At 42.0% G+C, this 14,458-nt stretch overlaps 1 protein-coding gene across 2 annotated transcripts in view; it reads left to right on the top strand.

The window, feature by feature from the left end:
• LOC109936459 (neuron navigator 1-like) overlaps positions 1-14,458 on the top strand; it is a 471,148-nt gene that overhangs the window by 129,190 nt on the left and 327,500 nt on the right. For both annotated transcript variants that reach the window (XM_048612092.1, XM_048612090.1), the window contains one exon: positions 10,896-10,998. In XM_048612092.1, coding sequence (XP_048468049.1) covers positions 10,896-10,998 — 103 coding nt within the window. The remainder of the gene's footprint in view (positions 1-10,895; positions 10,999-14,458) is intronic.

Here is a 14,458-nt window from a genome sequence, read left to right as displayed (position 1 = left end):
AACTCAAAATATATGGGAGAGAGATAATAAGAACAGGGGAGGAAAAGTGGTTTATCATTGATAGTAGGTAGCATCCTGGTTTGGGGAACAGAGGAGAGTTGTGTGTTGTGTGGACAGTGTACTGATCTCTTAATATGCCTGAGGTGGGATAAAGTGGGAAAATGGACAGTTAAATAAACAGTTTGGGTGGGTCTATAGGGAAGATCAAAGCTGATGGGATTGATGGGAGGTGAAAATCGCTGCCACCAAACCTGGAGTGGGTGGGTAAGATTCATTTTGTGAGGGAACAGGCTCTATTTTTGAGCAATGTGATGCCCTTCAAAGGGCAATAGCATTAAACAGACACCTACGCAACACAGGTGAAAGACACCTGTGTTTGCTAAATCTTGTGTATGAACCTGGTGAATCAACCGACTGTGTAGTGTCCAAATTCTAGTCCCAAGCACTCTTAACCACACCAGGCATAATCCTGAACAAGTACCATTTATGGCAATATATGCGAGTTTGAAAAGATTCATTCTAGTTAACCAAAGAGGCAAACGCCTTCCAAGATCCCAAGGACTGCACATAGTGCAGGGACTGCTCACTTCGCACCTTGGACTGTAAAACATCATTTGGCATGAAGAATGGCTAGACTCTGTATCTTGATTCATGTGTTTTCAGCAAGAATGATATTCGCTCACACAGCTGATGATGAACAGTGAATAATTTCTAAGAAATATAAGGATGAAGTTTCACCCATGCCACCTATATCCTCAGATGGTGGTCTTCTTCCTTTCACTCCTTCTATATCTTGGTGCAGTCCAGGGCTTCGCAGATGGAGTGGACACAGTGAAGTCTAATCTGCAGTGCAATTTGTTGACCTTGGAGTTTTGATCAGGAGAGTCGAGAGGTGTCTATCGCTAGAAGTTCCAGACATGCTGAGTATGCCCTGCCTAGATGTGGGTTGACCCTCCTTGTCTTGAACTTCCCTAGGAACTGAAAGTAGGAGGCAGGGTAGAAGTAGAAGGCCAACTACCTTTGGAGTGTCTGTAGAGGAGACTTCTGGGGAGCTTGCATGTGGTTCTCCTCTGGCTGGGTGTCTACTGGTACTGACCTGTCTCTTTGTGAAGAAGATGCACCTGAAGTGAGGTCAAAGTTCATCCTTCTATCACTTTGCTGTTAGTGTTAAGTACCAATGACTAGAGTAATGGAGTCCAAGCCTGTACTTATATTCAGCAGGAATTGAATGCGCTAGACCTGGCTGCCCAGGGCAGTTGTGAATCTGCCCATGGAGACAGGCAGATGCTTGGATACCAGAAGCAGCATGGTGCAAATAGCACAGGTGGAGTCCTTGAACCTTTGAATCAGTTTGGCCAGTAGCTCATACAAACCTGATGTTGGACCTATGAATAATCCCTTGCCCTGTCCAGCATGCCCATACCTGGCTGAAGCCTAGCCCCAGTGAGATGGCTTACCTGGGTTTTAGGGCACCCAGGGTTGATTTATTTTTTATTCCTAAGCTTCCTGTAGTACCAGTAGAGGTCACCGGTCCCACTGGTGCTACAAATTTGTGAGATGGATCTTCTTCCAGAGATAGCACCAGACATCTCATAATCAAAGGCCTCTTGACTGAAAAATGAAAGCAGGATGAGCAAGCAAGCAGAGGCGGTCTCATTCACAAAGACCACCCTGAGCATATAATGAGGATAAGGCAACTTTCAATTTGACAGAAAAATTCAACTGGTTTATCAATGTTCTTCAGGAAATGGAACCTGCTGCCCTTACCAGTCTGCTTGCATATGACTAATCCACTGTTAAAGATTGATTCAGTGTACCAAATTTTCTCATTATTGGGCCATGCATTACTTCTGGAGATTTATTTGGATGGTTTTCTGTCATGCAATGCAGGCATTTTGGTGGGTAAGCCTCTACTTCTCTTCTTTTTAATAATGATCTGTACATGATGGCACCTTTTTTGTGCAACCATATGCTATGAAGGACGGAAGCGCCAGCTGCAGTATGAGTTCATGATCATTCATGACAGCACACTTCCTTTGAAGGCAAAAATTAATTCTACCTGTGTGTTGAACAAGAGAGCACACATGCATCCAAGGATGGGTAATGACCAAATCTCAACTACCATCCAGATTCAGCTTCATTGCGCAAAAATGTAGACTCTGATCCACAGACCAAAAAAAAATTAAGTCAACTCCACCCTGAAGCTTTTAACAGCTATTGTTCTTCCTTAATGCACAGTTGAGGTTTGGTCGAAGATGGCATGACACCCAGTTTGTGCTTCTGAGAGTTTCAGGTTCTGCCTGCTAGTTAAGATTCATTACCTCCCCACAACACACTGCACTCCACTTCTGTTTTGAGTTGTTGTCCCTATTAATGCCATCAGCTTTGAGGCTCCCCATGTTACTATCCAATCCTTTTCTTTCATGAACGATATCCTCAACTTTATCCCACAGTCCTTCGCTGAGCTCATAGCCATGCCATAAAGTCATAGAGATCTTCAGCAATGCAAAAGCTCCTTCAACCCATCATATCCGTGCTAGTCAAAAACAACCACCTAACGATCCTAAACACAATTTCCAGGGCTTAGCCTTGTATTCCCTGATATCACGAGTACACATCTAAATATTTCTGAAATGTTATGAGAGTTTCTGCCGCTACCACTGTTCCAGGCAGAGAGTTCCAGATTCCCACCACTCTCTGGGTGAAAAAGCTTTTCCTCACATCTCATCTGACCCTTTTGCCCCATGTCTTAAATCTATGCCCTTTGTTCATTGACCCTTCCATGAAGAGAAATGTTTCTTCCTGTCTACCCTATCTAAGCTCCTCATAATTTTATATATCTCAATCGTGACCCCTCTCCACCCCAAGGAAAACAATTCCAATATTCCACAATGGGAGCCTACAGCCCAATGGCCTAAACGTGGATTTTACCAGTTTCAAAATCTCCCCACCCCAGCCTCATCCCATGACCAACCCTCTCTCTCATTCCTGCCTCCTTGACCTGACACAACCTGTCCATCTTCTGTGCCAAATATCTGCCCCTCCCACCTCACTGACCAATCCCCACCACTCCATACTTGCACTCACCTATCACGATCCCACCTACCTTCCCCAACCCCCTCCTCTCTATTTATTTCTGAGCTTCCTTCCCCGTCCCCATTTCTGAAGAAGGGTCCCGACCCGAAATGTCAACTTTCCTGCCCCTCTGATGCTGCCTGGCCTGCAGTGTTCCTCCAGCTCCACAATGTGTTATCTCTGAGTCCAGCATCTGTACTTCTTACTATGTCCCAATCTATCCACTGTCTTTTTATAACTGAAACCCTGTAGCCCAGGCAACATTCTGGTAAATCTGCTCTGCATCCTCTCCAGTGTAATCACATCCGTCCTATGATGTGCTTTCCAGAAATGCACACAATTCTCTAGCTGTGGCCTCACCATGTTATGACCTGCCTGTTTGAGCATAACTTCCTTGCTCTGAAACTCAATGTGTCGACTAATAGAGGCCAGTATACTATAGGCCCACTGGAATAAACCACTAACCTTCTATTGAAGCCAGAGTGGTGATGATTTGCTAAACCCCATTCATTGTAAGATGTGTCAGATTCCACCGCGATTTGAAGTTGCAAATAAGTCCACCCCAAGAAAAATCTTAGACTGCTCACTGTGCATTTGTTGGCAGTCATTTGTTTTTTCCTTATTATACAATTGAGGACTGTTCCCCTGACAATTGATACCCAAACCTCCAGAACTGACCATAGCCCACTCCACAAATTGATTTGTGAGGACAGCATGGACAGATTTCTCCATAGCTCCCTGACTGATGTAACTGTGATCCCTGGATTGGTTGGACTTGACCTGCAAGATTCAGGCCCCTGAACCTGGGCACATCAAGTGCCTAACTGCCTGTGGTATACCTTCTGGACTGCAATTGGATGAGCCACTTTATTGGGTATTGTGGCAATCCATGACTAATCATTGTCCTCTTGCGTTCCACTAAGGTCTTTGACTTGCAAACATTGCCAAATATAGCCATTTGGTTGAAGCACCTGCACTGTATTTGCCTGTTAAGCTGCACATGTGACATTGAGGTAGCAAGGTGTCATATAAGAACAAGCCCAACTCTTTGAGTACTGAGTGCTAACAACTGTGACAAGCTGCCTAGCTTTCTGGTTACACTAAATAGTAGGGAAAGACAGAACTACTGTAAGTACAGAGTGCCTGTAGGTTCTGAATGATGTGCTAAATGGCAAGGTAAGCCAGAGATGTTATGAGCGTTCGAAAGTGCACAGTGTGTGATCGCTACAGGAGCAAGCTAAAAGCTAAGGGATACAGCCCTTGCAGGTGCAAGAGAAGGTTGTGTCCCTTCATACAGAGTGACATTGACAGGAACATTGCAATTTAAGGTGTCTGTGAGCCCCAATGTGCAATGGTGAATTGCTGGTACATTATACATTGTTCTGAGATTGACCATGATAATGTGGGGAAGCTGATATTTAGTTATTGCCTCTTTTGCAGACAAAAGGAATTCACTGCTCATGGAGCATGCAATAAGATGTTGGTGATTGGAAATTAAGATAAGCAGGAAGCAAGGTGCTTCTTCCACGTAATCACACTGACTTTTTCATCAGGAATAGGTGCCATCTTGTTTCTCAGCAGTGCTTGGGAGAATCATGAACTGTTCATACACGCAAGGTTGAGGTTACTAATAGTGAGATGCAAATGCACAGAAATAAGGTCGTCACTGCTTATTAGCAAGATTCAAAACTTGGCATTGAAACTGGGTGGCACATAGGGCAGCAGAGTTGCTAGCATTGCTGTCTCTGGGATCCGAGTTCGATTCCACTCTCGAGTGTCTGTGTGGAGTTTGCACAATCTCCCCGTGTCTGGGTGTTCTGTTTTCCTCCCACAGTTCAAGATGTACAGTTTAGGTGGATTGGCCATGCTAAATTGCCCATTGTGTCAGGAGTGTGTAGATTAGCTGGATTAGCCATGGTTAATGTGGGGTTACAGGGATAGGGTAGGGGTCTGGGTCTGGGTCTGGGTGGGATATTCTTTGGATGATCGATGTGGACTTAATGGTCAAAATGGCTTCCTTCCACACCATAGGGATTCTCTGATACCTGAAGAGGAAAATTGGAATTTGTCTTCTTGGCATCAAGACTCAAAAGTTTTTCACTCTTGCTGTATTTTCCAAAATGTTTTGCCATTGCCCATGCCACTGGAGGGCTGGGAAAAATCTACCAAGCATCTGTTTAAATAGCTTAGCAAGAGATTGATTTGCACAGAATAAGTCATTTTTCAAGATCAGACAATGAATGCATTTTATAATGTTGCATCTGTGAACAATAAAGTAGAACTGAGAATTTCCAGAGGATAGAAGAGAGAGAACAATTTTGGAAGCAGTCTGAAGAGTAATGAAGGAGCAGCTTTGATCAAAGTGGCAAAAGAACGAATGCTGTTTTGCCAGTGACCAGATTCTTGGAGCAGCTGAGGAAGATATTTGCTTGTTTTCAGATATTCTGAGTTAACGGTACTCACATGTAGTTGTTTAAAATAATTGTGTTGCCTTACAATGCACATTAGTTACACTTCACTCAAAATGTGAGGGACAATCACAAAAGATGAATGCTGCAGTTATCTTTTTTAATTGCAGATGCATAGCTATTTTCATATTACTACTGTATGTATTTCATTTTATTATTGTCTGGTGCCCTGGACCATGAAAGATAACAAAAAGTGAACACTAAGCATTCCTAGTGCTTTCTCTCAAACCTTCGTAAGGGATACCAGGTAGGTTACTCCACAGTCATTGGTTGAGTTAGATTCCTTCCTTCTTCATTTCGTCAATTATTAATTCACACTGCTCGAAGTGCCCTTTAATAGTCTGAATTATTGTTCCTAAGATTTAACCCATCACCAAATCAAGCTGACTGGCGTATAAACTTCAGGTTTATTCCTGCCTTGTGGAAGCAAAGGTACAACATTTATAATCTCCTTGTCTTTTATTTAAGGAGAGCAGAGAGCTAGTTGATAGAGAAGAATGCCCAAATTAATCCAGTGGTACAGTGGCACAGTGGCACAGTGGTTAGCACTGCTGCCTCACAGCACCAGGGACCCAGGTTCAATTCCACTCTCGGGTGACTGTCTGTGTGGAATTTGCACATTCTTCCTGCATCCAGGTGTTCTGGTTTCCTCCCACAGTCCAAAGATTTGCAGATTAGGTGAATTGACCATGCTAAATTGTCCATAGTGTCCAGGGATGTACAGGCTAGGTGGATCAGCTATTGGAAATGTGGGGTCACAAGGATAGGCTGGTGGGGTTGTGCTGCTCCTTGGAGGCTCAGTTTGGACCCAATAGGCCAAATGGCCTGCTTCCCCATTCTATGATTCTAATCCCTATAGCTGCTATTTGGCAATGTTCAATTTACAGTTCAATCACCTAATATCCACAGATGGCATGGAGGACGCAGCTTTAATGAGCCGTGAATGGCTGTAATTGTGAAACACGAGGACACCAGGAAATGAACAGTGAGATCCTTGGGCCAGCAAACACATACTGAACACACCACTCAAGAGAAGAAGAACTGACATAACTGACTGAATCACGCATGCAAATCCTTTTTAAGATAGACTTTGTGATTTTGCAGTGTTGAGACGAGCAATATAGGGCAATTATTTCCTTTCTCTGCCATTTGAAGATTCACCTTTAAGAAGCAGATATCCGCAAATTATGCCCACACTCCTCGTATCTTTTAAAATCCAGTATGAATGGAAAATCAAGTTCAAACAAATGTGCTTAAGCATTTTCTCAGGATGCGCTCTCAGTGAGTGAGACTCCTGACCAGGACTGCAATATGAGATTACCACATGTACACCATTGCAACAATTCTAATTAATAGAAGTCTGTGGATATTAGACAATTGAACTGTTATTGAACATTGCCAAATAGCAGATATAGGGATTAGAATCGTAGAATCCCTACAATGGGGAAGCAGGCCATTTGGCCCATCAGGTCCAAACTGACCCTCCAAAGAGCAACCCACCCAGACCCATCCCCGCAGCCTCCCCTTGTGATCCTGCCATTCTAATTGCTGATCCACCTAACCTGCACATCCCTGGACATTATGGGCAATTTAACATGGTCAATCCACCTAATACAGAATTGGTTGGAGGTAAAGACCAACTGATTTGCTAAGCCTGCCTGAACAACATGGTAGCCAAAGTTTCCTATTCCCTACTGTTAAATACACCTTCCCATTATATATTTAAGCATATATAAACATTTTAAGCACATATTCTGAGTGTACAACACAGCTGTGTGTTCAACATAAGGACTTCATTGAAGTGAAGTTTAAAAACTCCACCAATACAGTGTGTCCCTCATGCCAGATGTCATGTGACTCCAGCAGACTAGAACATTCACACATTATTGCATTTCTGTCCAAGTATCATAGTTAAAAAGGAAAGGTTAGTATATAAACTGAACTGCACTGACTCATGAGGAATGTCCAAATTTATATCCTGATAATTTCTAAATCAGAGGGATGAAATTGACTAAAAGTGTTTAATTCAAACATATTTTCTTTAAGATAGTAAATCAGAATATTGAAAACATAAATTTGTCCGTTATTCTTCAACTATGGATAGGACGTATCACCTTAGAAATATCCTTCGATCACCAGCTGAAACCTATGGTGTGTGCAGTGGCCATATGTATTTGTCTTTTTAAAACAAAAACTAAGCTATTGCAATGAGCTTTTAAATAGAGAACTTCAGTCTTATTACTGGAGAATTTAAATCAAGTTACTTTGTACAATCTCATCTGTTTCTTTGTATTTTACTTAAAATACAGCAGAGAACATCATAGCGATTACTGTCTTGAAGGAGTTACTGAATCTCCTGGGAAGCTGAAGCTCCATTGGTGGAGATGCAGAGATTACTCTGAACCAGTTGTATAAATTAATTCAGCTCTCTCAGTCTTTGATCTTTCAACTTCATTACTTCCTACAATCTCATCACCGATTGTTATTCAAACAAACATTCACAAGATCAACTAAAGTAAACAACAGAGGACATTGCTGTCATTCATAATTTCTCATAAATAATTGTTTTTATTTAAATTTATGCTTAGAACATCAAATGTTCCTCTATTTAGATTGTCTTGATATGCAGCCTCCTGTCATTTGGCAAATATAATAATTACACTGCCTTTTTTTGGTGATGTTTTGTCTTTTAACCTGGCAGCATAATATATAATCTGATTTCATTATTATAACATGCAGAATATTTATTTTGATGTTCCTCCATCAAAATGTAACATTTGTTTGCATTGTGTATCACACAGCCATCTAGAGGATCTTGTTGGCTGTGGACTTTTATATAACTGCCTGCAGCCCTTTAGTGGGGGTGGAATTTATGTGGGGTAAAGTAATATCAGCCTTTCCTCCCTAGAGTTTTGTGCTGTATTGCAGCCAGCCATCAGGCTGGTAACAACCCAAATTCATTCAGCTGACACAACGGAATTGATGTAGCAGGCAGTCTTTGGCTTCAAGCTTCCCATCCATCTGGCGAGGAGTGAAGACTTTGGCACTTTTGGCTACAGGCCTGACTTACCCCTCCATTTACAATGTGTTTCTTAGTGTAAATAATAGAAAGCAGAATCAAACAACTAGAGTCTTAAACAATTCCTTAATTTAAGTATATAGTAACTGGAGCAGAAAGCCTACAATGTTCTGGGTTCTGTTGTGTTTATTGTTAAATCTGCTGGAATTTCCAAATCATTTGATGTTTTAAATCTAATACATCAGCATTAACAATATTCATTCAAACTGGAGACAGATAGTAAGAACTGCCGATGCTGGAGAACCTGATATAACAAGGTGTAGAGCTGGATGAACACAGCAGGCCAAGCAGCATCAGTGGAGCAGGAAAGCTGACGTTCCGGGCCTAGACCCTTCTTCAGAAATGGGGGAGGGGAAGGGGATTCTGAAATAAGTAGGGAGAGAGGCGGAGGCGGATAGAAGATGGATAAAGGAGAAGATAGGTGGAGAGGAGACAGACAGGTCAAAGAGGCGGGGGTGGAGCCAGTAAAGGTGAGTGTAGGTGGGGAGTTAGGGAGGGGATAGGTCAGTCCAGGGAGGACGGACAGGTCAAGGAGGTGGGATGAGGCTGGTAAGGTAGGAGATGGGGGTGGGGCTTGAGGTGGGAGGAGTGGAGAGGTGGGAGGAAGGCCAGGTTAGGGAGGTGGGGACGAGCTGCGTTTGTTTTGGGATGTGGTCAGTGGTGGGGAGATTTTGAAGCTTGTGAAGTCCACATTGACACACTTGGGCTTCAGGGTTCCCAAGCGAAATATAAGGTGCTGTTCCTGCAACCTTCGGATGGCATCGTGGCACTGGAGGAGGCCCAGGATGGACATGTCATCCAAGGAGTGGGAGGGGGAGTTGAAATGGTTCGCGACTGGGAGGTGCAGATGTTTGTCGCGAATCAAGCGTAGGTGTTCCACAAAGCAGTCCCCAAGCCTCTGCTTGGTTTCCCCGATGTAGAGCAGGCCACATCGGGAACACCGGATACAGTATACCACATTAGCAGATGTGCAGGTGAACATCTGTTTGATGTGGAAGGTTTTCTTGGGGCCTGGGATGGGGGTGAGGGGGGAGGTGTAGGGGCAGGTGTAGCACTTCCTGTGGTTTCAGGGTCCCCCTTGTCCTCACGTACCACCCCACCAACCTCCGGATCCAACGCATCATCCTCCGGCACTTCCGCCATCTGCAATCTGACCCCACTACCAAAGACATTTTTCCCTCCTCACCCTTATCTGCCTTCCGGAGGGACCACTCTCTCCATGACTCCCTTGTCCGCTCCACATTCCCCACCAGCCCCACCACCCCCGGCACTTTTCCTGCAATCGGGGACTGCTTTGTGGAACACCTACGCTCGGTTTGCGACAAACGTCTGCACCTCCCAGTCGCGAACCATTTCAACTCCCCTCCCACTCCTTGGATGACGTGGCCATCCTTGGCCTCTTGCAGTGCCACAACGATGCCACCAGAAGGCTGCAGGAACAGCAACTCATATTTCGCTTGGGAACCCTGCAGCCCAATGCTATCAATGTGGACTTCACAAGCTTCAAAATCTCCTCTCCCTCAATCGCATCCCAAAACCAGCCCAGCTCGTCCCCGCCTCCCTAATCTGGCCTTCCTCCCACCTCAAGCCCCACCCCCATCTCCTACCTTACCAGCCTCATCCCGCCTCCTTGACCTGTCCATCCTCCCTGGACTGACCTATCCCCTCCCTAACTCCCCACCTACACTCACCTTTACTGGTTCCAACCCTGCCTGTTTGACCTGTCTGTCTCCTCTCCACCTATCTTCTCCTTTATCCATCTTCTTTGTGCCTCCCCCGCTCTCCCTATTTATTTCAGAATCCCCTTCCCCTCCCCCATTTCTGAAGAAGGGTCTAGACCCGAAACGTCAGCTTTCCTGCTCCTCTGATGCTGCTTGGCCTGCTGTGTTCATCCAGCTCAACACCTTGTTATATTCAATCAAACTGGAATTAGTTTTGAGCAACTGCTTTTGATATCTTTTCTTCACCATTCTGTTCCATTCAGTCCTAACTCAATACTAGTTAATTGAAAGATTTTTTTTCAAACTTTGTAGGTATGAAGAATTGGAGGAAAGTGGGTCAACTGGTTTAACTGAAACCAGTTTTTGAATGGCTACGTTCGCTTTCCCACATATATCGCACTAGATCATCTTCTTTGCTTTCTTGTGTATGCCTGGCACACTTTAGTTAGAACTCGATGATATTTGGCTAATCTTGATCAATTTCAGAACTGTGGAAGAAAATCAAGGTTGCAATAAATGTAATACTTTTGTTTTCTTTCTTTTGATTAAAAGATCCAGAGACACAGAGGAAAAGAACTGTTCAGAATATTGTAGATCTTCGGCAGAATCTGGAAGACACCATGTCTAGTTTAAGGGGATCCCAGATAACCCATAGGTATGTCTTAAATTTCTATGAGCCAATGTCCTACTTATAATCCGAACAAAAGAAAATTGCATGTTGTGGTTATGTCCACGTATGATTGTATTTATTTTTGACATCCTTTCTAAGGTTAATAAAACTTAAAAATTAGTATTGCATTGCCCCAGGGTTCAGCGAAGCATTTTCCAAAATATGCTTGACCTAATACTAATAATATTTCAATCCCAAATCATGTATGATCACTTCTTATGTAGAGAGGCTAAAACTCATTTTATTTCCTCAAGTGCCACATAGACATTCACATAATAATGGTGAAATGTTCATTGTATTTGTCAGTCACTCCACTTAGAAAGCAGTGAAGCAACTGATTTTTGTTCTTCAGAATATGCATGTGCCTAATTGATTTTTTCTCTCTATTTGATGAGGACATCACTTTAATAATGCTATATTTACTTGTAGTCACCCTCATATCATTTGTGTCTATGACTGTGATCATAGATCATATCTTTTCCTGAGCCCAACCAAGACTGGGATAATCAAAATTCCTCAATCCTCAAACAAGGCAAGGATGGCCACAGACTCTCCCCTTTTTATTGGATTACTAGGTTCACCAACTAGAAAAGAGGGATTAATGCCAAGAAATCAGAAAAGAGGTAAGATGTTAACTGATGCATATTACACAATGGCATAGGAGCTGCCTTTCCACACATTACAACATGGCTTGTTCTGCTACATCTCACAATATAATCTCATGGCAACACTGCTACATTTTGCCTCCCTGACTTACCAAACTACCCATCAAATGTAAAAAGGATGAAACAAGGGTGGAATTTGTCTTCACTAGTTTCAAGAGAAGCCGTTGACTGAAATACCTCATGAGTGTGTTTACATGCCAGCCCATGATTAGCCAGTTCCTTTGTCATTGACCAACAATACCAACGTTTTTGCTCTTGGCAACAACCACACTGGTGCAGAATGCTAGTTGCTTTCACCTAGCTATGGATGAATTATGTGTTGATACCAGTGTTCCCCCTCTAAACACCTTCTGTCACCACCACAGAGTAAATGATTGAAACTGATGTTTTGGAAGCAATGACTATTTGCATCTTAAGCAATTCCAACTGAATATTCAAGGAAGATTTGTAGAGAGCAAAATTATTGGTAGCTTGAGTCAGCACAGCAATCAACTCTATTAACTCAGTTACATTGGAAACCTGCTTAATTTGTTGTTTTTGACGTATCAGCAATACTTACTTGCATAGCAAATGATTTGATTATTTTTCAAAAAGGATCTAAACTTGTCTTATACTTATGTATGTATTGTAACTGGCTTTAGAATTGTAACCTATCAATCAGGAAGACTAAATGTAGTTATATTAATTCATGGGAACTGAGGCACAAATATATTGGACAGAAACATTTCAGCAGTAGTTTAACTGATCAGCCAACACCTCTCCAAAAAGAAGGCTAAAAACATCTTTAGTGTACCATGAGTATAATGATTTTAAAGGAACAGAATTAAACTTGTTGCCAATTGGAAAGTATTTTGTTTTGCAAACAAATTCAGTGACCAACATCAGTGGCTAAGATAGCTCATTCCATCTCATGCATTATGACATTTTCATCATTTAGTACAATTTGTGACAAAATCATTGCACGTGGAATGTAGTAAATACCTATTCTATATGTGTGAATTGATTTAAAATAACTTTATTCTTTAAAGCACTGTTGCCTGCATTCAGAAGGAATGAACATTGAACATCATAAACATTAAATCATTTGAAGACTGAATGATTTTGGTGTCCTTTGTCATAAACTGTCAGCTACGATAGGCTTCATATCATATTACGTGTACTAGCATTTTGCAGAAACTTTCAGCTTGTAAACCTCTTTTTCTGTCATTGTCTGTTAATCTGCGTATGGAATGATTTTAGACAGAAATGGTCGGTGCTAATGTTGTGATAAATGGATTTGCATGTGCGAGATATTTGCTGCTGTCTTGCATTGATTTGGCCTAAGCAAGGATAATTTGTTTCTGATTTTTGGTCATGGGAACTGGCTTTGTGAGAAGCTTTGGGAAGAAGCTGTCTGTGCTCCATTATGACTACATCTGTGCTATTCCCTTCCAAATGTAAAGTGATTTTTAACAAGATAGTACGTGTTTAAATCTAAATAAAGATTTTTTTGGGGGTTTTGAAAGATGTGTGTTAGATGGTCTTAGCATCCCTGGGCAAGATACATTCCTGGATAAGGGAGGGAATATGCCTTTGGATTCATATTTGCTCAACACCCATTGTCATAACTCACATATGAAGAATTGTAAGGACAAGTATCAGAATATAACAGCTGAGCAATAAATGCAAAATCTCTTCACATTTGGATGAGGAGTGGCCTAGTTGTATTCTCATTGGACTATTTCTGGGGACATAGATTTAAATCCTGCCGTGACAGTTGGTGGAATTTGAATTCAATGAAAAAATCTGGAATTAAGTGTCTAATGATAACCATGAAACCATTGTCCATTGTTAGGAGAAACCCATCTGTTTCACTAATGGCCTTTAGGGAAGAAAACTGTCATCATTACGTGGTTCAGGCTCACGTGTGACTCCAGATCCACAGTAAAATGATTGACTTTTAACTTCCCTAACGATGGACAATAAAATGTTGGCTTGGCCAGTGACACACACATCCTGTGAATTAAAAACAAAAGAGGGGAGAAACAATTGACAACAAAAAAAGATAAATACAAACAATATGAAACAAACAAAACCTCCTGTTTTTATCAAGTAGTTATTTACTCAGATTTTGTCCATGTGTTTTGAGTTGGTTAATATTGAAAATTTAGATTTACGAATTCTCCTTAAAATTAAAATTTAGTTGGCTTCAGTAATTGTTTGCAAGCATGCTTTAATTTGCTATATAATAGTCAGAAAATCAAATCAGGTACATCAAATAAAATGCAATGGGTGAGAAATTGGGATCATTTGTGCTAGATTTTTGGCAACTAGAAATGCCCATCAATCTGCGGAATGGCAGCCATGTGCACATTTTTAGGGTGAATTGCACTGTACGTTATGTTGGGAAGGGCATTTGTGCACGCACAGTAAGTAGTCACTGGAAATATGCAGAATAGCCAATCATGTTGTCATTCAGTGTGCAATGTGCCTTGCTTTGATACCAGAGGTTCTGTTTGAGAGCCAAGTGCTCACACAGCTGAACATGTGCTCAGCAACAAGAACAACCCACCCCAACCCTAGCATTATTTAAAGAGAACATCTTATGCTTACAGGTTCATTACTGTTTGATTTGTTTCTGGCCATTACTTCAATTGAACCAGTGTTTGGTGATTTCTCTTGATTAAAACATGGAAACATCGATGACTCTAGAAAATAAAGTTAGTGTGACTGGTGATGGAGTATGCATTGCCTTCAAGAGTTCTAACAAAAATCTCCCTGGCTATGTTTAAATTAATAGG

The sequence above is a fragment of the Rhincodon typus genome, chromosome 25, assembly GCF_021869965.1.
Source record: "Rhincodon typus isolate 14 chromosome 25, sRhiTyp1.1, whole genome shotgun sequence".
Lineage (NCBI taxonomy): Eukaryota > Metazoa > Chordata > Chondrichthyes > Orectolobiformes > Rhincodontidae > Rhincodon > Rhincodon typus.
The sequence above is the reverse complement of the archived record's forward strand: the minus strand, read 5'-3'. Positions and strand labels throughout refer to the sequence as shown.